The sequence below is a fragment of the Columba livia genome, chromosome 4 (assembly GCF_036013475.1).
Source record: "Columba livia isolate bColLiv1 breed racing homer chromosome 4, bColLiv1.pat.W.v2, whole genome shotgun sequence".
In the NCBI taxonomy this organism is placed as follows: Eukaryota; Metazoa; Chordata; class Aves; order Columbiformes; family Columbidae; genus Columba; species Columba livia.
In genome coordinates, this window is record NC_088605.1 from 68910851 (window position 1) to 68934351 (window position 23501).

A 23501-nucleotide genomic window follows, 5' to 3' on the forward strand; every position below is an offset into this window, starting at 1 on the left:
TTGCCAGCCATCATATATACATAGTAAGAGGGCTGTGTGTGTGTATGCACACATATGTGAGAGTATGTGTATGTTTAAAATCTATTGCTAAATACACCTATAGCTGCCCTTCCACCAGGGAGGGTTTTTTTCCTTCAAAGTTCCAAGTTTTGAAATCATCTGGAAAAGTTTAAAGCCAAAGAAACATAGCTATCTGACCCCTTTGACTTCTACCTTTCAAGTATCATTTCACGCAGAAGATCATGCCACCTTTCACTGAGTGCACAGGTTCAGGTATCTGAAACATCTTGCTTTATTTTCATTGATTATCAACTTCAACCTCTTGCATCATTTAGCTTTCTGGAATCACACAATATTATATGTGCACTATAGACTGATCAAATTGCTGAAAATACTGAAAAACTGGTGTTTTAACTTAGAGATTATTATGCATTAAAAACAAACAAAAGATGTGAAAGTGCTGAGCAGCTTTTCCACTCAGAAATGACTAGAGAAAGTTAGAACAAAGTCAGCTGAGAAACTGTCTCTAACATTTAAATGCATTTTGTAAAGCCTTGAGGTAAGCCATGAGCAGCTGGCACTGCCACCACTTGTGGGCAAAGCCAAATTTATAAACACAAAACACATTGTAACTTCATTAAGCTTGAAGAAGAAGAAAAAAAAACAATGTTGCTTTCAAGAAGTACCCATGTTTCATGAGCTCTCTAAAAAACCTCTTTGAAACCTTTCTTAGACAAAAAGCTGTTCTTTGCAGTGAACAGAAAGCCTGAATTTTTGCTAATGGTCAACAGGAGTCATTCTTCACTTAAATCAGGTTGCTTGTCTCTGTATTGAATGAGCAGTCATATGTAAGGCGCAGCAAGTAGGTATCATGGATCATTGGACTGCTAATAAATGGCAGGGGTCATATAAACTTAGAAAGGAAAGAAAAGAGGAAAGAGTTTACATTAATTTTTTTAGCCTAAAGGGAAGTTTTATATATGGAAAATAAAGGCATTATGACTTTTGATTTATACGGGAATAAGACGAGAGGAAAACTCTGGCACATCTCCAGATGAACTACCCGCAGAGAGTTCCACATAGTGCTGCACTCCAGAACAGGCAGGCGATCAGAAATGACCGTGTTATAGAGAATTAACAAGCATACTGCTCCTCTAATCTGCGTTGTAACCAGCAACATGCTCTTAATCTGCTGCAGATGTGAAGTAGGGTGGATAAACACAACTCTTTGTTTAACACTGAGATCCCTGCTCTCCTAAGCTGAACTAGATCAGAGATTCTGAGCCTACAAGGAGAGATAAGGAGCAGAGCTTGTAACCCTTGGCTCAGGCTGGCAACCCAAGCACCAAGTACTCGCCACCGTCCTTGTGCCCGAGCCAAACTGCTCATGTGTCACATATTTCTCCCGACGGATGACGCAAGGCAGCAACTCCCACTCTTAATGGAGTTTTCCTTATTTACCCAGGCAATAACTTCATTATTTCAGCTATGCCTCATCGGCAATTAAGAGCTACCTTTGCAACATGTAACTGTTTTCTGCAGCGTCTGTATTCCCTTACTGATTAGTTGCATCTAATTTGGTCAAGATGCTTGTTAAATCACTAAGCGCTGTGAGAAGCTCTGTGTATAGTAACTGGATCATGAGACAATCGGCTTTAATTCCTGATGCAGTGTTAATAAGCTGTATTAATAAGAGGCTCTTTCTTTTCACTATTGTGCTATTGGTCTTAAATAGTTGAGTCCTAGCCTCCTAACCAATCATTTTTCAAAATCAGTATGCTTTGATCTTCAATCAAATCCATTTGTAGGGAAAGCAGGAGGTAATATTTAGCAAGGCAGCAGCAATATTTAAACCTCTCTTTTTCTTTGGCTGCCTGAATTAAAGAAAAAATTACAGTTCCTGCAGGTGCCTATAGCATCACAACAGTTACATTGCAGATTTCTGCTCTGTCTGGGGAACAGCCCCACATCTAGGAAGCTGGCTAAACAAAAGATTAAAGATCTACTAAAGGATCAACTCTGGATGAATGTAACCTGGATTCCTTGATCAAATGCACACAACTTTAGACTCTACCCTTGAAGAGTCAATGAATTCTGACCAGTGACCACAGGACCTCAAACACCAGTTTCTAAAATGAAACTACATTAGTAACACTAATCATGAAATATGGCCAATTTTCAATTTTTTTTTTTTTTTTTAAATTAGTATAGCCCATAAATACTCCAAAGGTATTTGAATTTCTGAGTGAATGTGAAGCTGTTGAACTCTAAGGGGGAGAGTTTCAAAGGCACAAGTGGCAGTTAACTTCCAATTATGCCTTGGAAAATGTCCCACTAATGGCTAATATAGCTGATTTATTTTCATAAACTTTAATTACTTCACACTTTTTTTTTTACTGAACTGTATAATCAGTTCAACAGAGCAGTTCAAACACAATGCACAAACTAAAAAGGGGATCTGCTCCAATGCCAGGTTTCCATATGAAAGTTTTAATTCCTTACCTATTCTATTACTTACACAGCTAGATTGGAGTAAATACTTGCACCTATAACATGTGCAATAAAACTTATGTTCTAGTTTCCATTAAGCCTGTTTGCTAATATTTTAACTGGAAAAGATTTTACCAATGTTCTTTGAATAAAATAATTTGGGATGAAGACTGTATTTTTATTTTGTCTAGCAGAAAGTTAAGGACTTCTCATCTTTGAGTAATACAAGATAGGGTAGCAGCAAAGATACAGCTCGCAAAGCATGTTATTTTGGCAGCTGATGATACCAGTACCTGGGAGATCCAGCAGGAAAGAGCAGTGAGGAAAAATGTGCAATTTTGGGTCTCCTTTTGTGCTATTCCTTTGTGCTATAGATGTGCACTGAGACATTTGGTAAGCATTCAGTGTGATTCAGCAGCTGATTTCTTATAACAGGAGTCCTTTTATTTATTAATTTATTGGCCACAAGAGTCTTAAGTAAGGTGTTTTGCCTGCTCTGATTTTTCCGAGACTCTTCCAGAAAGAGCCTGACCGCAGGCAGGGCTCTCTGAGTCCAAGGGAGAGCAGGTGCTGTCTGCCGAAAAGCAAGAAAATATTGCCCTCTAGTGCCGAAAGCAAGCAGAGGATGCAGAGTCCAAGAGGGGTTTTTAATTACTGCTTCCAAGATACCTGCATATCTGATGCCAACAAAACTAAGGCTTGTTGCAATTAGCTGTTTTGTGGGCAGATTATGCACGCAGCAAGGCTGTTCTTCCCACGGAGACCAATTCTCCTCATCCGATAAACCCTCAGCGTCGGGCTGAGTGACTCATCAACGTCACCAAAACTGAAATGCAGTCTCACAGAGAATGCTTCACTTGATCCAGTTTTATCTTTTGGTAAAATCTTAATTGGAGGTTTAATAAGAAGCAAGATCCTGACAAGCAGACATAACTGCAGAACAAGGAAAGCACCAAAGTGGGGCAAATACTCTTACAATTACCAGAAATATTTTAATTTCCTAGCAATAGCTGAGATTTCTTTTGTATTTCTTCTCTCATACATAAGACATCACTAAATATAGAAGACTTTTCTCACTTCTGTTCACTTCCATGGACAAACCACCTTCCCTGTTCATTTTTTGTCAATCGCCATGTAGTCATCAGGGTCCCTGGTGGAGCAGCCCATCATACAGCAGTATGAATTTCCAAGAAAGCTTCCAACTGAGAAAGGTAAAGCAGATGAAAACCTGAATCTGGCAAACTCACAAATGGCCTCAGCAACAGCTCCCTCTCTCTAAACTGCCAGAGAAGGAACAAACCACTCATGAGCAATAGACCTATTAATTCACAATTACCTCAGCATTATGTTCATTGCTTGATAAGCTCCCAAAAGCAGTATGGTACTTTAATACTGGGAGAGTGGCTTATGAGGCATTTAAAACAGAATTAAACCTTTTCACTAGTATTTTTAAGATCCTGAACTGACAAAATCAATAGGTTTCTTAGAACTGTACACTAGGGTCATTAAATATAAAAACAAAAATACCTTTCTTACAAGCTTTTTCTTTTAGAAGTGAGGTTAAAAATGAATGAATAGTTTTCAGAATAAAACTGAAAATCATAATGTGAATTAATGGAGAAAGACATGTCAACTGACAAGTATCTGCCTGGAAAGGGTGTTCCATCCTTGCAGTTCAAAACTCATCCATTGTTTACAGTCTTACGTGGTTCCGACAGGCAAACAATATAAATAATTCAGAAAGATGTTAATTCCTATTTAAATCCATAGAACAGAATGGCCTATTTATTTAGGTAACTTTAATTGCTTGTGAGTCACATGGTTTATTGTTAGCAACAATAAATTTTCATTAGCTTAGGTAGAACTACCATGAGCTGCACAAGGGCTTCAGAGCTGGCCAAGCAGTCTGGTTTGAGCACCTCGTGCTTCAGCCACACAGCCCAGCTGGGATGGACCGAAGCCCCCAGTCCTTTAGCCAGAGGTGCCGCAGCCCAGGGCACACATCTGCATGGCCACCCGGCACCCACTAGACTGCTCCTTTGTGGTTCAGCAGCTCCAACGCTGTTTTTGCCCCATGCCATCCCCTGTTCACCCCGGGAGGATGGAGGCAGGAGCATGCACAGGTGCATCCTGTAATTTTAGTGGCCTACTTGCTCACTTGGAAAAATCCATATGCATAATTTTTCTCATTCCAGACAGTCCTTAAACAGACTGTAAATTCAAGGTACAAAATAGAAACTGGTGAGAAAGAAGTCCTGCAAATGTTTCTTCAAAGTCTTCTCATGTCTTTCAAGTTGCCTTCATTAGTTTCACAGTCCAATACAGAATTGGTTATCCCCTTCAAAATACTTATTTGCAAAAGTATGAGCTTGACATGGAGCCCAATATTTAACAAATATTTACTTTGTCCTAATTTTGCCCTATAATCTTCAGTCACTCCCATTTGTAATATCAATGAAGCCTTTTAGATATGAAATTCACATGAATGAAGAGATACATGTCCTCAAAAAGTTATGTTTATACTTTATTTTCATACCCTGAGAATATGGGAGAGCTGTTTAATGCAACTTATCTTAATACATCAAGAAAGGAAGTGATACTGAGTGCTCCTTGAACTGTTCATAAACTTCCCTCGTAACTCAAATTACCATTATCCATCACTGTCTTTATTAATGTTTGGTTTTAATTGCTTCATGGATTTTATTTACTCTTCTTTTACTTCTTGTTGCAGATAATGTTAAGAGTCCTCTTCACTGATTATTGGCAGCTGCTGCATTCTGAGAAAACCTCTTTCAATTTAGCTTTCCAGATCCTTTGACTTCCCACTCCAACAGCTTTATAACCTCCCCAACAGCTTCATAAATGCACTGCAATGGTCACATGAACATCTCAGAAGAGGAATCAGCACCTCTGCAATTCCTCGTTACTATGGCACTTTAGGAAGAGAGAAACAGAAAAGCAGCAAGAACAACAGGAGCTGGAAGTCCTGCAAAAGATGAATCTAACCGTGAAGCTCCACAGAAGTTTCAGAACACTGGTCATTCTCCTGGCAACCTTCTGCTTAGCAAGTATCATCATTTCTGCCTATTACCTCTACACTGGCTACAAGCAGGAAATGGCGCTTGTGGAAACCACCGGAGAGGCAGAGTGTGAAGATCTCAAGCTTCTACCTTACAGGTCCATGGAGCTGAAGACTGCCAAGCCAATCGATCCATCTAAAACTGACCCCACTGTCCTCCTGTTCGTGGAAAGCCAATACTCCCAGCTCGGGCAAGACATCATAGCCATCCTTGAGTCCAGCAGATTTCAATACCACATGGTCATCGCACCAGCCAAGGGGGATATTCCCCCTCTCACAGACAATGGAAGAGGAAAATATACAATTGTTATATATGAGAATATTTTAAAGTATGTATCCATGGACTCATGGAATAGAGAGCTTCTGGAAAAATACTGTGTGGAATACAGTGTTAGCATAATTGGTTTTCATAAAGCCAATGAGAACAGCTCCCCAAGTACAAAACTGAAAGGATTGCCATTACATCTTTATAATAATGTAGCCCTCAAAGACTGTGTGGTAAACCCCCAGTCTCCCCTGCTGCGCATCACCAAAGCACCAAGGGTTGAGAAAGGTCCACTGCCCGGTGAAGACTGGACAGTTTTCCAGTTTAATCATTCCACCTATCAACCTGTGCTTTTAACTGAACTGCAGACCTCCAGACCACCTCCTACGGCATTGCCAAAGGCTGCTGTGTATGCAACCGTTGTCCAAGACTTGGGGCTTCATGATGGCATACAAAGAGTTCTTTTTGGAAACAACCTGGCATTCTGGTTGCACAAACTGATCTTTATTGATGCCATCTCTTTCCTGTCAGGGAATAAGCTAAGACTGTCCTTGGATAGGTACATTCTGGTTGACATAGATGACATCTTTGTTGGGAAGGAGGGAACGAGGATGAACATTGACGATGTGAAGGTAAGGCAAGCATCGGGTAATACCATCCCAGATACATGTATGCGCAAATGAGTATTTTAAAAGAGACAAATTGTGAAAAGGTGGCAGGTTGCATTTCCTGGTAAAGGCTGGAAGTGTGCAAGTGTAGCTAGCAGATACAGAAACCATAACCTGACATTACTTTAAAAGTCTGTTTACCCACATACATACAGAGATGAATTGAGGTACGCGTATATACTTTGATACATAAAGGTGGCCTCACACAATAATGTACGTAGTGAATGTACTGGCTGCCTCTTTCTTATATAGGACCTGCTCAAAGGCTTCATCCTGAGTACCCGGGTAGCAGAGGAGATTTGTTATACCTCCTGCAACGGAGATCTTTCTTAAAATAAGAGGATCTCTGTTCTTGGAACAAGTTTGCTGCCGAGATATCCAAACTTTTAGGTAACAACACAAGTCTTATACTGCATTAATTTGTTTTTACCTATATGCAGCTAGACATACACATGTAGTAGCATGTCTATAAATACCATTTATAGAAATTTTGTTTTCTTCCACTGTTTCTGAGAAGTGGACAGAACAATAGAAGGTGTTTGCCGTTTTAAATCTCTCCTATTTATCACTAAATTTAAAAAGAAAAAAAAAAAAGAGCAAAGGAAAACAAAAAAAAGGCCATGAAAATGTTGCAGTCACAGTTTGACTTACAAGAACTAACAGGATAACTTTGATTAGCAGGCTAGCAGATAAGTATTTAAAGTTAGCAGTGACAGGATGGAAGCAAAACCTACACTTTAGCAAAAGACATAACTATCTGATATGGTGAAAAGCTCCCAGACTATTCTTTGGAGGCTCTTTTAAACTTATTTTCATAGTCTATAGTATGCAGGGATGCCATTAGAATTGTTCAGAGTAATTTTCACAGATGTGTGAAACTTGGGAAAAATAGACAACTCAATAGCCAGACAGTTATCTCTTTGCAATTTTCCACATATAGGAATTGTCATATTCAGAGATACATTGACATTCCTAATCATGCAACATCACAGTCTCAAGCCTTTATTCTAGAGGGTTTTTTTTTTTCCCCTTTGAATACCCCAATGCTTTCATAAGCAAGCCTTTTGTTTTTAAACACAGATTTCTATTTTGTTCCTTAATGCTTATTTCCGTTTCTACAACTTCTAGAATGATCTGGATGAGAAAGCAGGTGAATAAGAGAGAGATTGAAATACCAAGCAAAAGCAGCAGTTTCATATACAATTAAAACAATTTTGCACATCAGAAATGTTCAAGTAATTCTATTATATTAGCCAAACCAGGTGTACAAATGCTCATCAGGACTGTTTTCTAGCACCAAGCACTCCAAGTGTCTGTCATCTTGAGATCTGAACACTGTGCACAAGCTCAATGATCAAGTGCTTGCTCTCTCTGGAAATATATAGCAAAATGCTCCAAGAAAAGGCTTGTATACAAGAGGAAATTAACTGAAAAGCCAGTTGTGGAACAAGTTTTTCAGCAATAGCTTTCCACTCACAGATTTTTGAGTGTCTTTTTCTGATGTGGTTTGCTCCGCTAAGGAAGTTTATTATTCTGCATTGGTTAGAAAGCCCCTGTTACTCTAATAAGAGTGCCCACACAGAGTCACTTGGAAATTCAAATTGTACTTTTGACTCAATCTCACTAGGCAGAAAAAAAGCCAAGTCACTTCCTTCACTATCCAGAAATTAGCAACCTTACTAGGCAGACCTTTCCACCCGTGTTTGGCAGAGCAGCCATGCTTCATTGCTCATTATAGGAGACACAGAAGGAAACTCCTGATCCAGGGGCTTAAGTAGGAGCTGGATGGCAGAACCAAAGCTGTTAAAAGCATTCAGCATCACTTTTATATGCTGTCACACATTTACCTATCTGAAAACCAAGCAATCCACACCACTGAATACCTTGAAAATAACAAAGGAAAGCTAGGATCCAGAATTTTTTTTTAAATAGTTTTGTTAGAGGTATGTGTGGTGAGTCTTCTTTTTGTGTATTATGTTTGAGTTAAGATATGGAGGGAAGCATTCATTCTTTCTGCATTTCTCAAGTGCTAAATTAGCAGCCCATTTCCATCGCAAAACCACCAGCAGTGCCACCCATGGCATAAATTTGCTCTTCACCTTAAACAAGAAATCATGCCACAAACACTGACCGTGGGAGAAATCCTTTGCAGGCACAAGCTCAGAACCAGCCTTTCCATCAAACACTCTTTTGAGGACAATAAAAAGTTTATCTCCCTTTTACATTATGTTCATATGTAAAGCCACTCTGCAATTTGACCATCCATTGATACTCTGTACTTAAAGCAGCGCATTTCATTTCAAATCAGTTACCCAGTAAGGATTTGATCCTCAGGGTATTTCACAAACGCTACACAAATCAGTCCATTCTTATATACTGGATGTTCCCAGAATACATTAACATTCAAAAAGAGGATGCTTGCTAATGAACATAACACCAAAATCAGAGTGTACTTTGGTTCGTTTACAGTAAAGGATAATTACAGCAAGTCAGAGAACAATCTCCCAAGTCACTTGGGGAAAGAGGCAATTAGGAACCAGTGGGCCAGCCTTCACCCTGTAAGGCTGAGCAGCTTCTTTGCTTGAAAGGCAAAATAACAAAGGGAAACAATATTTAAAAGGCCAATATTTAAGTGATGTCAAAGTGGTGCCGTGCATTTTGAAACAACTGCTGTGACCAGCTGCTCAGAGAGGGTTGTGTTTTCATGGCAGGTGCAATGGTGTTTCTGACACACAGAGACACCATGAAATTTTGAGGTAGGTTGTGCTTGTCCTGTAGGTGCATTATAAGGATGGACGTAGGAATGGCTCAGATAGCTAACTAAATTAGCACAGACTCTGTAAGCTGTTCAAAAAGAATGTGGCAGAATTTGGACCATTTCTTTTTTTTCCCGAACTTTATAGTACATGTATATTTAGCACAAAACAAACAAACCAACCCCCCACAGGCCACATTTCTAATGTCATGCACCTCAAAACACATTTCATCCTGTCCCGTGTAGTGCAACTTCAAAAGAGCAATATGACTAATATATTTTGTTATTTATACAGGTTTTTAAAGGCAAAACAAACAAAAAAATCACAACACAACCAAAAAAATACCCAAACCACAAACGCAAAACCCCCCACCACATCACCAGGGATTGTAACTAAACAATTTCTCAACACAGTATAATGCACTGCATTATGCCACCTCGCTACTTCTCCAGTTCCTTCAGTTCTTTGCATTTTTTAATAAAAGCAGCATAGATCACTTTACAGAGTTATACAGGATTCCCAGTTAGGCTCTTCTGAGATGCCATGCACACCTGTATCCCTTGGGAATACTTCTATACACATTAGACTACCAGGTTCAAACAAGAACATCACAATGAGCAGTTACACACTTTCTAAACCATATTACAAAGAAAAACCAGCCAAACAAACACAAAAACTCCAAACAACTAAATAACATTACTCTGTTCAACCTCTTCCAGTGACTGAATGTATAATAACTGCCAACCCAAAGGACACATGACTAGAAATGAGTCTTCTGATAACAATATTTGTACGTAACAGTAATCAGACAAGTAACACAATTCTGTGTAATTACTTCCTGTAACTCAAATGTTTTTATTTCACTCACAAAGCCATTTCTTAATTAGGTGCTTCAGGGATAAGTATATATAGATATAGTTTTATAAATGGTGGCATCAGCTAGAGAAATAGATATGAGAGAACAGAGTTATTATTGGCTCTGTTTGCCACAAAAGATCTCCTAGTCCCTTGTATTATAGAAGTTGTGCAAGGTCACATCTGCCTAAGTAATTAAACAGGAACTCAGCAGAGCCACAGAAAGCTATTTTCCTGAGCTTTGTGGAGATCTATCTTGAGCCCTGCAAGCCTCTGCAAATGAATTTCTCCCTTTCTCTCCTGCCAATATATTATCTCACTGCTTGATTTTAGAAGGTGAAAGACTCCAGAACTTATCTGTTACTTGGCAGAATTACTGAATTCATGTACTTGCACATTATATGGTTTCCTAGCCACACAACAAGTCCAAGATCACTGTTGTCAGGATGAAGAACTGAAAATGTCTGGTTAAACTGTATCTGGGATTAGCATACAGAAAAAACCAACAAACTTTAAATCTTCCTTCTCATTGAGCACAAACAGCGCTACATTACTCAAACAGGTAGTAAGAACTTCCTAAACTCTTTCTCTTTTTTATTATTTTGTTGCTGTAGTATGAGCTAGTACAATATTTACTCACCCAGGAAAAGCTCAATGCAGCAATCAGGGCTTTTTCAACACCTTTAACAGACACACTTTCTTTTCTGCAAGTTATTGTTAACTCAAAACACACACACACAAAAAAAAAAAACAACCCTGCAAGACCATAGTATATGCTAAGGTTCTTTTTAACAACAAATACATAAACCAAAAAAGCATTAGCGTTTCACTTTCTACACTTTTTTTAAATGTAGGGCTTGTACTGTAGCATGGCTTCCCTTCTATAGCCTTCTTCCAGGTGGACCCTTTCAGGAGCCACCTGCTTCCCTCTCTTCCCCCACTCTGCCAGCTGGAGCTGGCAATTAAAGAGAAATTGCTCATCCCAGCAGCATCATATCACAAAGCCCCTTCCTCTAAAAGCCACGCTTCCATTTTCTGTGTGCCCTCAATTGCTACCATAAGGGCAAGAGCATCCTTGTGCTTTCTGAGATACCACAGAATGACAGAGCAGTGCTTGGGAGTGTCCTTTGTGTTACTGCTGACTGCAGTCCCTCCTTTTCCTTGCAGCACCAAACAGCCTGTCTGCATTCTCCACCATTCTTCCACCCTAAGCTTCAGTCCACTTACTTCAGTGGAAATAAAAATTACATTAGTCTCTGACACCTCCTCAGTTCCACAAGTCTGCACTTTGTCTTTGACCTTCACCGTCATTAACATGCCTTGAACACTTAAAAGGTGTGATTTCTTGCTCATTTTAGTATTTTAAAAAATAAAATTCACTTTGGACTGCATCTTTTTTGATAATTCCAAATTAAAGAGTACTGGCTCAGTGGGAGGCTGAACTCAATAACTGAATCTCTTCAGTATATGCTTTTTCTGATCTTTCTGCAGGTACAATTGCTTTCAGGTGGAATAATTAGAAATGTCAGGGCCACATCATCAGGTGTGGCAGAATGATAGTCAGTATGAAGCTGCGGGTGGGCAAAACTCTCCGTGATGCTGTCTGCAAACCCTCCTCCCTAACCATGCAAAGTCTAAATGCTCTTTGAAAGAAGGAATTCAATAAACCGTTGTAGATCAATGCTCATTCCTACTTCGGTTCTGCTGGGCTCTTGTTTTTTGGGGTTGGTGGTGCAGACTCAAGATGGGCATGTGGTTAAGGTACCACTTATTTAACAAAGGACAATAACACATTTCTGCATCCCATCACAGAATTTAACTTGTAGAGTCACAGAAGATACCCAGTTTTCTGTAGAAATTTGTCAGCTGTGGTCAAGACCAGAATTAAGAGTCAGGGAGGATTATAACTCAATTTTCTAAAGAGTTTCTCTGGATATCGTGCTCTCCTGTACTCTTACTGTACTCACATGCAGCTTTAGAGAAGATTATGATGGAAGTTACAGCAACCAAATAGCTAAATCTGAATCCAGTTAGATCCAAACGTACTCAGTATCAGCCTCCAAAATCCCCAGTGCCTGCAAAAAAATTTGAAACTCCTGGTGCTACAAATAGGAACTAGGAACAAATATATATATATACTTGAAAAAAAAAAAAAAATCATCTGTGGCTTTTTCCTTCAGCAGAAGCTGTGAACAGCAATTGCTTCCTTGCTAGTAATGTGAGATACAACGGTTACCCCTATAGACTTTTTATAATAATAAGCTCCTGCAAGTAAAGTAACCACATCAATAGACAACACAGGGAGAAACTAAGAACAGAAGCTGTGTGAGCAGAGCAAGTTAGAGGAGGCAGCCAAGTGCTGGCCATTATAGGCTAAGTCTTACTCTTGTCACCTTTTAAATCACTTGAGAGCAGCAGTGAAGGACACAATGAACAGAAAATCCGGTTTTCCCATTTTTGGATGGTCTTAAAGACTTTAAAAATGAATTTTAAAAGCAGCTGAGATACATTATAAGAAAAAATTAATAATCAGACAACCTTTTTAAAATGGGAGTGTCTACTCCATTCTGCTTCAGCAGAGATGACAGATCATTTAATATTTTCCTTGTTCAGTTCTCTTGAATCACCCAATTCTTTCTGCAATAATTTGAGTGTTGAATACTGCTCAAGTGTCTTGTCAAGACACATCACACAAAATGTTTCATACTTCTACTGTTGGGGTTTTTGGGGTCTTTTTTAAAAAAAAAAAACAAACTGCTCTTTCATTCAGAATTTCAATACTGATATAATTAAAAAAAATATCCTTTGCCATCAGCCATCAGCAAAACATTTCTTTTTCTCCTTGGCAGCCTTGAGAATTGACCATTTGTCTGAGTACCCTGCCTGAATTGTAATAGATTCGGGGTTCTCTTATTTTCCAGGTTTCCCAATAAAGATACAGTAGGTCTGGACAGTGTTTTATACAGTCCCGTCAGAAAGCAAATTCTGGTGACTCTAATTTTCTAGCTCTGTCATGACATCAGTTTAGACAATAATGTTCCTTCTATGTGTCCTGCACATTACAAGGCTACCTCTATCACATGGTCTAAGCAAGATTTTCTTCAATGTTTGAACACTCTCTCAGTGTTCTCCTGTTGCAGAAGACATATTGGGTTTTTTTTGTCTGCGCTATTACAAGACTCCAAGCAGTGCAATTTGTTGGTGTTTGTACAAGCACCACAGATTTATTACAAATGGGATTTTTTTTTTTTTTCACAAGAAAATAACAGTTTGACCTTTCACAAAGAAAGAAAAAATAAATAAATAAAGGTTTTTAGTTCTTGGTCTAATTCAGAAAATATGCATTATCTAGTGCTTGTAGCCTATGCTTAGTATCATTGTCTTGTGACACATTCTTTTGTTTTCACTTCTACTGATTTCCTGGATTTTTATTGATTTCTCAAATACCTTCTCCAAAATAATTCTGAAGTCACAGGTTGTGTCATACTGGAGGATATTTCCAGGGTATATGTGGTACTCCATTTAACTTAGCTTAATTTAATTTAATTCAAAACATTTTCATAACATTTAGGGAACCCATAGGAGCCAAAAAATTGACTGCTTTATATCAGCCTCTCAAGAGGGCTACATTAACCTGAGTTTTAAAACAATGCATATTAGTTTAAAAGGAGCGATAACAATTGCTTCTTGTAAAGAAAAATAACACTCTATGAAATTATCAAATACCTTCTAGAATGGGTAGCCAACACAGACTTAAAGAGCAGTCATAATTATTGCCTTGAAAGCACTTGATGCAGTAGCGAACACATTACAATGAATGTCATGTATAATGCAGCTACTTTGGTAGCAGTGTTACTTAAGTAACTTTAAATATGCCTTTGTCATCCAAATTTGAGCAGTAGAAACAACTGAGCAAAAGCTCAATTTAATATCATTAGCATTATTCAAATAATTTTAAAATGCTCAGAAAAAGGGTAGAAGGATGGGCAAGCAGATGAGAGAACAGAGAAGATCTCAAAGAGAGAAGGAGAATTTTGAAACTGAAAATATTTTATAATAATTAACTGGGCACCTCTGTATCACAATATATTATGAAAATAACAATTCATTTATTCCTGGTTTCAAGTTCTTAGACATCTATATGTGCATACACATATATACATACACACCCACACAAAATGAAGTTGGTGTTCTTTGTCTCTTCTATTAATATGGCCATAGACCCCTTCAGTTAACACTTTTCATTATAACGTTATACATCTCCACTTGTCTTCTTTCCATACAGGTAGAATAGTGCAAGGGCAATTAAGTGAAAGTTATGAAATTCCAGTTTATACAGAAAGCAGAATAAGAGTCTAGCAAGAGCTGCACCTCAAACACTGGGCTCAGTGTCCCTTTCAAGTGCAAACTTGCCTTCTAGTAGATGGATGCTGTCCATTAATTGCCATTCCCGAATGTAAACATCACATGCCCGCATGTGAAACTTTAAAACTTATAAATCACAAGCAGATTGTGATATGAGATAATAGAATAATCTTCAAGCAAATCCTCCTGCTTCATTTCAGAAAAAAAAAAAAGCCATTGGTCAAAATGGAGGATGTGACCATTGCTTCTAGTGGGCTGCATATTCATCTACAGGAAGATGTAGGCTTTCCCCATAGGGCTGGGCACTTTCCATAAGGGTTTCCTTTTCCTTTGGACATATACAGAGCCCAAATATTTTTACAGAGACGTAAGAACAAATATCTTTCTCACTCCATTATTCAACATGTATTGCTCGGAATAGTTAGAATGAGTCCAATATTGCTTTCAGCAGAGTTTGCTGGGCAATGGTGCTTTGCATACAAACACATTGATTTGTCTACAGAGATTCACTTTGCAGGAAACTGTTTTATTTAGGAAATTTCACATGGCCTGTGTGCATCTACTTTAATAAATAAACAATGAATTATTTCATTGAACATTTGGAATTGTGACAGTTTGATACAGTTATTTCACCGCTGAAGGAGTTTTCTGTGCATCAGAGAGTTTATTGGGGTTTTTTTGCAATGATCATAAGCACAAACACAAAGAATCAAATTTGATGAGAAAAACATCTTGCACTTTATGTTTATGTCACCAGGTAATATTCTGTGTCCATGTGGACTGGACAAGCAAAAGAAGACAAAATGTGCAAAACATTCAGGGTTTGCCGTGAAAGTGCTGGCTGCAATAAAATGCTATAATGATGCATCGTGGTTTTCCATCAGATCCTGACCAGTTAGACCTCACGGACTGTCAGTTTTTAACCTATGACCATTGGCATGGCAACTCTCCGTTCTTTTGTGGGGACACAGATAAAAGTTCCCCCCCTTGAAACCAAGAGTACCAAAGGCATTATTTGCTAGTGTTTAATGGATCTCTGGTGAAGGTCTGCTACCTGCTCTTCATAGCCCTAATGCCATCTCCTGTAAATATGTGCACATTTGGCAATTTTGGGCATCAAATTGTGTCTATTAGTCTCCTGCTTTATACCAGACCCTGTGGCAATGCAGTATGGTTCTGCTTTTCAAAGGATGATGGTAAGAAACTGCAAGTGGTTGGCACTCCAGATGCCTGTCTCCTGGATAAAGCTGACATCTGTACACGCCAGCTTAGCGCTGCACCAGCAACACTGAATGCTGATCCATTAATCTGTATTGTTAAGTTCCAATGTGTTATGGTTTCAGCTGGTTCTAGTGTTTTTTTTGTCATTGTCAAGTTATATAGGAGTCTGAACCAGAAATATGTGGGAGATCGCTTTGTTCTCTACCACCAAATGCCACAGGAACATGCCACTGCCATTGTCTCAGGAGAGGCAGACCATTCTCCATGCTTAAGAGAGCAGAGCAGTGCTCACAGCCATAAGGATAAAGCTTTTTTTCAATTTCCTCTGTTGTTTCCATAATAGGGTTGATTGGAAAGATTTGTCCCAAGACACAGTACAGTACTGACATTATTTAGGGTTAGCAGTTTACAGCACCCATGAAACTTTCCATGCTTGCAGAAGTTACAAAACAGTGAAAATATGGACACTATGCTACTGGGACCTTCCTGAAAAATCTTCCCCTCTCACAGACCCCCCCAGACTACCCTTGTTTAGGAATTTTATGAGATTGTTTTATTGTTTTTTGCTGTGAGATGCATGCATGCCTGGAAACACTTGGTGGGGGTTAGATGTTAATATGTCTCTGACGAAAACCCCCACTTCTCTATACGGCGCACCCCTGATTCCATTTGCAGAGATAGTTGTTTGCTACACTGCTACTTGGAAGCCGATCACCGAGAGGTACACTCACTGCTTTCAAGCCTTTTTGCTGCCATTACAGATCACTCACTTGCCAGGCCTGGAGAGCTCCCGTTGGTTTACTGCTGCACACACTCCGGCAGCAACAAGGTTCTCCAGTAAATCCCCCTACTTCATCATTGCCGTTATTCCCAGTTCAGCAGTGAGATGCCAACACCAGTTTTAGCTTACCCTTTACTTTCATTTCGTGGCTTTAAGTGACTTATCCCTACATTTATTAGCACTACTATCTACATGTCCCTTTCATGGTGCCTGTTGTGAATGCACAGTGGTACCTTTTCCCAGGGACTGTACATGTATGTGGCATCACTTTGTATCCAACTATATTCATTTTCTGCAGGCAGCAAACACAATTACTACATAAATACAGGTGGCAAGAGGAATAAAACTCCACTCCTTATGGGCCAAATGCACAAGGCAATGTTTCTCCAGAGATTTTCTTAAGAGACAATAAGTAAAAGTAATTTGAAGTGTGCTGCCCACAGACCACCATTACCCACAGAGAAGCCTCCACACATTACATTGTGGTGGCAACCTCTTATTTTGGAAACATTGCCCTAATGAAGTAATACTTCTTCTTACAATTAACCTTCTATCAGTGCCAGAACAGACAGTGGTCCTAAAATCAAGGTTTCTAACCACCTATGTGATTAATCAGCATAGGACCTTCCAATATAAATGTCTTTTCGTTTACTAAAATCATATTTCTTTCCCGTTCTTTTTTTCCTATTGAATATGACATTTAAAAAAACCCTTACTAGTTCCACAACATATAAAAATCTTCTTTTTTTTAATTGCTAGAATATATTTCTCCAAATGAACAACACAAGAATTCTTTGGTGTCATGTAAGGCTATTTACTGTTTTAAACATGTCATTTAATGTGGGCAAAAATTCTAAAATTATAGTAGAGAAATTAAGTACAATAAATTATCATTTCAACAGCTACAATATGTTATAAAAAATATTTTATAAAGGTTAAGATTTTTTCTCAACAAATGCCAGAATGGAAAAACAAACAAGCAAACAAACATCACCACCACCACACACAAAAACACACACGCAAAAACCCCACCAACAAACAACTTTTTTGTCCTTAATAGGACTTCATTTTCAAAATTAATAAAATAAAATAAGTCATTCACAACTTTCTCCAAAACAGCATATTAGTAAAAACACTCTGGTCCTGAACAGTATTTTTGCACACTGGGATATGATTTATTCCAACATACTGCATGTTTTAAAGTTTCCCAATTTAAAATTCCAGCATTAGTATAACATAAGATAAAAAGCTCCTTCATTTCAAGTTATGGTTGGCACAGAAAGACTGCTAAGGCAATGTGGTGTCCCTCAAATCTGAGAGTTTCTTTAAGAGTGACTTTGTCTGTTTAGAGGCCAGACTTTTCATACCCAGGTCTGTCATCCAAGTCCACAGAGCTCACAAGCATTTTTCCGTGGATGCCTTAAGCTACACATGGATACAGTTTGGGAAGAAAGTAGTTTCAACAAGTTTAAATTCCATTTTAAATTTTAAATTCAATTTAAACAAATTTAAATTAAATAAAGTTGAGAGAAGCTCTATGTTTTTCCTAATTTGTTTTTTTTTCATCCTAAATCCTGGATTCCTTTAAAAAAATTATCCTTTTTTGTCCAATGAGCAATTAGATCTAGCACAACTAGCAAAGTTTACAATAATCTGTGCCTTTCTGTGGCCACTGAATTTGAACAGTAAAGGCATTATCCCAGCTCCGGCTCATTTTAGAAAAACACAAACAGTGACTGGCTGCTTTAACTTTCACTTGAATGAAACTAATGCTTCCTTGTCCCCAAATACACTGTATTAACAAAACATCACTGTACTGATAATCTCTGATAAGATCTTTTACTGAGGAAATAAAGCCACAGAGGTTAGTTCCCTTTCCTTTTTTTGGTCAGTCCCTTCATGAGCACAAATTATAAATACCATTTACCAAGGCCTGACAGTTTCTCTAAGTATCTGTAAGCCTTACTCACTTTTCTACATTTTTGTTCTTTCTTCATATTACCAGTGCTCTTTTATTCTACTGTCCATTTTTCCACCCAGACAACACTCAAACAGAAGTGGGATCTATGGTGCAATAAACACTCAGCTTCTCTAGCACATGACATCTATGCTGTTTTTAACATTTCTGATTGGAGAAGGCTGAAATAGCTATCCAAAAAAGTTTAGTTTTTTGATTTATATAGACATTTAATTAGCATTTACTTTTAAAAGTCACAAATGAAATGTATTTAAAGTAGTGCCATCTTCTCAATGTTTTCTGATCAAAGTATGATGAAATTCAAAGATTTAGAGGTTAGAATTTTAGTTTCCTTTCCTTCCAACTTGTTAGCCATTTATCTTTGGACTAAATGGGTGAAAAATCCTTCCAAAGCAGCAATGTGGCAAGACAGGGGAAAATGAAGTTCATATTCCTGTTACTCAATCAGCTGGACTGCTGCAGTGAAACAGTTTCCCATGGCAAAATATTGATTTATTAAGTGAAAAATGTTCCACCAGCAGGTGATTTAAACAAAATTACATTCTGCCAGCTCACCTACTCCAGCAGGCTGAAGGAAAAGTGGGCAGTTTGAAGAATAATTTTTAAATCCAAAAGTGCCTAATTAAATGTAGATTTGGTATTGCTGATCTTCCAGAAAATTAAAAAAATCAAATAATTCTCTCTGCTGAGAGACTTTTTAAATATGAAAATATCCCAGGAAATTGATAAGTGAGTTCTTTACTGCCTCTTCATTTTAAGCAAAAGCCAGAATTGTTAATGCAACTTTTACATTACATACTAAACCCAAAATATCAACACTTAAGCAACTTAGAAAAGTTGTCTCAATAATGTACCTGAACAGCATGGATTGAATCAGATTGAATCGAAGTCATAGGCTTCAAGGACCTATGGGTTTTTTTCACCCGCAAAACTCAGACTTTCAAGTAAAGGCTGTATAAAGAATGTATGAATTCACATTTTTGACAGCATACCATATTTGCTTGCCTTCCCTGAAACCCATGAAATATTGGCTCTTAAAAGTGTCAGTGATTCTTGAAAGCACAAGTGCTTTTTTGGTTGGGGTCCAATTGTTTTAACAGGGTAAATTTCAGTATAATTTTCCATTCCCTGGAGTTTTAAACTCCTCAGAAGCCTGTAGGTCTGTACATTAGCCTGCTCATTAAAAGTGTCAACACAAAGCCAAGATCAGGTTCGTTTTAGTTAAGAGAAGTTTTGATATTGATTTCAATATTGAGAGGATTTGACCTCAGAAATATTGTCTGCGAGAGCAGCTGCAGCTGAGATGTTGGGGCATTGGAGAGGGAGGAGGCCCCAGCTGGTCACCCCTGGGGTGCATGGTTGCTCCCCTCGCCTTCTCTCCTGTAGTGATAAGCACAGATAAAATAGTTACCAGCAAAGAAGAGAAGACAGAGATGCTGCTTCTGCCTGTTTTATTGCTGTGAATGTATGAGGAGAGAAGAAACGCAAGATTCATAGATGAGAAAGAGGTTGTACCACAGGGAGGTGGTAGGCATGCTACACAGGGAGTATCAAAGCAGACCCTGTATCAGGACTACAGTCTCTCTATTTTCCAGTAATATTTAATCCCTAAAGGCTGTAAAGACTGATAATATCCTTCATAATAATGTTTACTATAGGTATGTCAACAAATTAGCACAAATAGTTGGAAATTAATTGAACATACATGGAAAAATAAACTTTATATGTCTCTATAATTAATATAGACTAAATACTCTATAATCTTATTAAATTAGGAAATCTTTAATGGAGCTGCAGGCATAGTGTGAACTGGTGAGGCTATGCTCTGCATGGTTAATAATAATAATAATAATAATAATAATAATGCCTTTCTCTAAAAAAAAAAAGGTTCAGGGGCAGACTGTGAATTCTTTAATATAAAATCTCTGCATGTGTCTTCCCAATAACATATGCCAAGATTTATGTGCATCATAAACAAATATGTCTGTGGTATTATAAAGTGTATTTCCACTGTATTTGTTATTAGGAAAGGGAATAAGGTTTCCCGTATGCTCTCGCTATTATTTCTCTTGTAACTGGGAACATGTTTCTGGTACATTATCAGGAAATAAAAGGTACCCATCACTGTTGTACATATCGCAAGGTGGGTGTTACAGAGCAGTTCTCTGTTAGACTGGAAGGGGTTTGCTCTCAGCCTTGAGGCAGCAGGTACATTTCAACGCTCAGCAATACGAAGCAAAGTCTGGAACTAGTGACACCTTTTCATTTGTTTACTTAATATAAGGAAACATTTTGAGTTGACAATATACATTTTGCTTTCACGTGTATAGGAAGATGTTGGAGGGAGGTTTAGAAATTTCCAAATATGAAGATATTGGATGAAACATGGATGTAAAACTGTCTGTGGACAAGTTACCCTTTTTCTCTGCTTCCAAGGTTTTGTGAAGGATAAGAGGATGTCCTTTCTCTTCCCTCACATGTTGAGAGTTGATATTATAGTAGACTAATCCATAGGGAGAAAGGAAGTGCAGTAAAAGTGTAGTGTAGTAAAAGACACAAGTCAACACTGATTAGAAAAAAATGCTTGCTGGAAATGTTTACTCTTCCTTCCAAATAATCCACTTTGTGTACTTATGGCATAGCACAGCATTCATCCTGTGCAATTTAGAAAAGCAGGGATGAGGATCTTGAAAAGAGCATAAGCATACTTTCCTAACAGGAAATACTTCAAAGATGCACGATGCTTGGGGAAATTCAATGCATTCCAATACCAAAAAAGGTTACTTGTCAGAAGAATTTTTAGGAGCCCTGGGGATAAGTCATCCCTGTCAAGAATGATTTAGCGGTATCTAGAAAGGGATGAGCTTCATCAGACAGTAGGAAATTCACCCAAATATTCTTTTTCTCACTGGTGGCTGGAATTCCTTGCCAGATTTCCCACTGACAGGGTGAGGGAGCAGCCACTGTCCTTGCTCAGGGTCTCCTCCAAAGCCCAGTGAGCCAGCCAAGTCCTCTTCCCCACTCAGCTACCTTGAGACAACCTGGCTTGCCATGAGTACCTACATAAAATCAAGCTAGGAAGGGACTGTTGGGATAATTCGATGTGACATCCTAAATAACAGAGAGTGTAGATACTCATCCAGCCTCATCTGTCACAAGCAGCAGAAGCCTAGACTCATCTGCTGTCCCCAGATCTGCCTTTGGTTGTGGTGCCAGCCTGGAGGGCTCGCTGTTATCAGAAGTTTCTTCCTCAACAGTCACTGGAAGCACTGAAAGAATTATTCATACTTTTCAACCGTTACATCATACTGCTTGGATTTATCAGTAAAAAGAAGGGTGATTTTTATTTTTTTTTTCCCAAATGTCTAATTGAGAGTGGTCTGAACAAGAGCAGTAATTCCATGTTGTTCTGGTGTTCTGGGTAGAATTTTCACACTCTTTGGAAAGGTACGGTGATACTTTATAACCATACATCTATGACCTGAACCATCTCTTCTGGTTCTTACAGAGACTTGTTCTCAATTTTACCTAAAATAGCTTTATGACAAAGTAACCTACAGGAACTTCTGAAATTGTTGATTTCAAACTTGTCAGCCTTACTTGGTGAACTGGCTTGATTCTACTCGAGAACTTACTGGCCTCTGATGTTTCTGTTTGAGAGAATTGAGTAGAAACTTAGCATGGGTATTGCCATTTTGCTTTGGATCTTCCAGCTCCCTTCTCTGGACAACTTACAGTGCTGTCTTCAAGTACTGGGAGTGATAACAAAGCAGTGGCAAGCACAAGGATTATCAGGGGCAGAGGGATTTTGAACTCATCCTCAAGGGCAAAAGAGGCTTTAACTTCCCCTACTCTAAACGGGAAGGACGTGGGGGCAGTAGAAGCAGTCTGACCTCTGGTAAAAGAGATGAGAGTGGTACAAAGCAAGAACATTCGCCTTGCAATCCCCTTTTTCATTTTACAGAAACTTCCAATACCAGTTAACAAACACGATCAAAACACCGAAGTGAGCTCCCTAGATAACGCAAGACAGCATCATGAAGAAGGGTCAGATAAGTTAAGCTCTGCTACAGAAGTATCAAACATCTCAAAAGTATTAAAAAGCAACACTTAATCCTAGTGATTTTTAGTGCATATCCTTACCTGTCAAGATTTTGCAAACTCAGTTTTCAGAATAACCGACGAAACCATGCAAGTCTCCACAGCACCACCAAGGAAAGTTGGTTGATAGGAGTTTCCTCGTGAGCTGTCCCTTTGTTCCAGAGCAAAGAAAAACCTTGTGCCTATTGAATTTTAGGGACGCCAGTTTTAGCCCAGTTACACTTTTTACAGACTGCAGCCAGATATCTAATTGCAGTCCACTGGGGATAAAAGGGGACCTATAATACCGACAGACTGATTAACTACAATTTGGGCTTTCTGTAAAATAGAAACATTCCTAGATCTTTGCAAGTAAATGGACAGAAGACTGTGTGATTTAGGTATGTTACTTTTAACTTGGTTAAGAAATATCATACTATAATTTAAAGACAGCCCCATCCCATTCTTAAGGCATTTTTTTTTTACTTTGCCCCGATAGAATACAAGGAAATGTTTTATCACTTTGCTGCAAGGTATGCTCTCATTTACACTACAAGTAAATTACATTTTCTGCCTGTCCAGGATCTTCCTTTCTCTGCACACATACAGCACAATGAAATAGGTGGGCAAGGCTAGACTAGGAAGGGACTATGACTGCCATCTCTCTTCTTGCTCCCATCTATCTCCAAAGCTTCTGGGAGCATCTAAGCACAACCATTGGTGTTTATGGAGTTCGCAGGGACGTGGGTTTCTGTAGCTGCTGACAGAAGTGCTGTGCCTGCCCAGCAGCTGCTGTGCCCTGAGGATGTTGCTCCCCAGTATCCCATCGATTTAGACTCCCTGGTTTCTGACTTTACAGACAGGGTGGCAATGGACAGACTTTCAAAGGCGTTAAAAATAACAGACCACAGACACAGCTGGTTTATAGCTGCTAGAAGTGATGTGAAAGGTATGTAGAAATTA

General features: G+C 38.6%; 1 protein-coding gene across 2 annotated transcripts in view; it reads left to right on the forward strand.

The window, feature by feature from the left end:
- LOC102089717 (N-deacetylase and N-sulfotransferase 4) overlaps positions 1–23501 on the forward strand; it is a 154833-nt gene that overhangs the window by 56390 nt on the left and 74942 nt on the right. For both annotated transcript variants that reach the window (XM_005515200.4, XM_065062182.1), the window contains one exon: positions 5222–6466. In XM_005515200.4, coding sequence (XP_005515257.1) covers positions 5486–6466 — 981 coding nt within the window. In that variant the 5' untranslated portion in view covers positions 5222–5485. The remainder of the gene's footprint in view (positions 1–5221; positions 6467–23501) is intronic.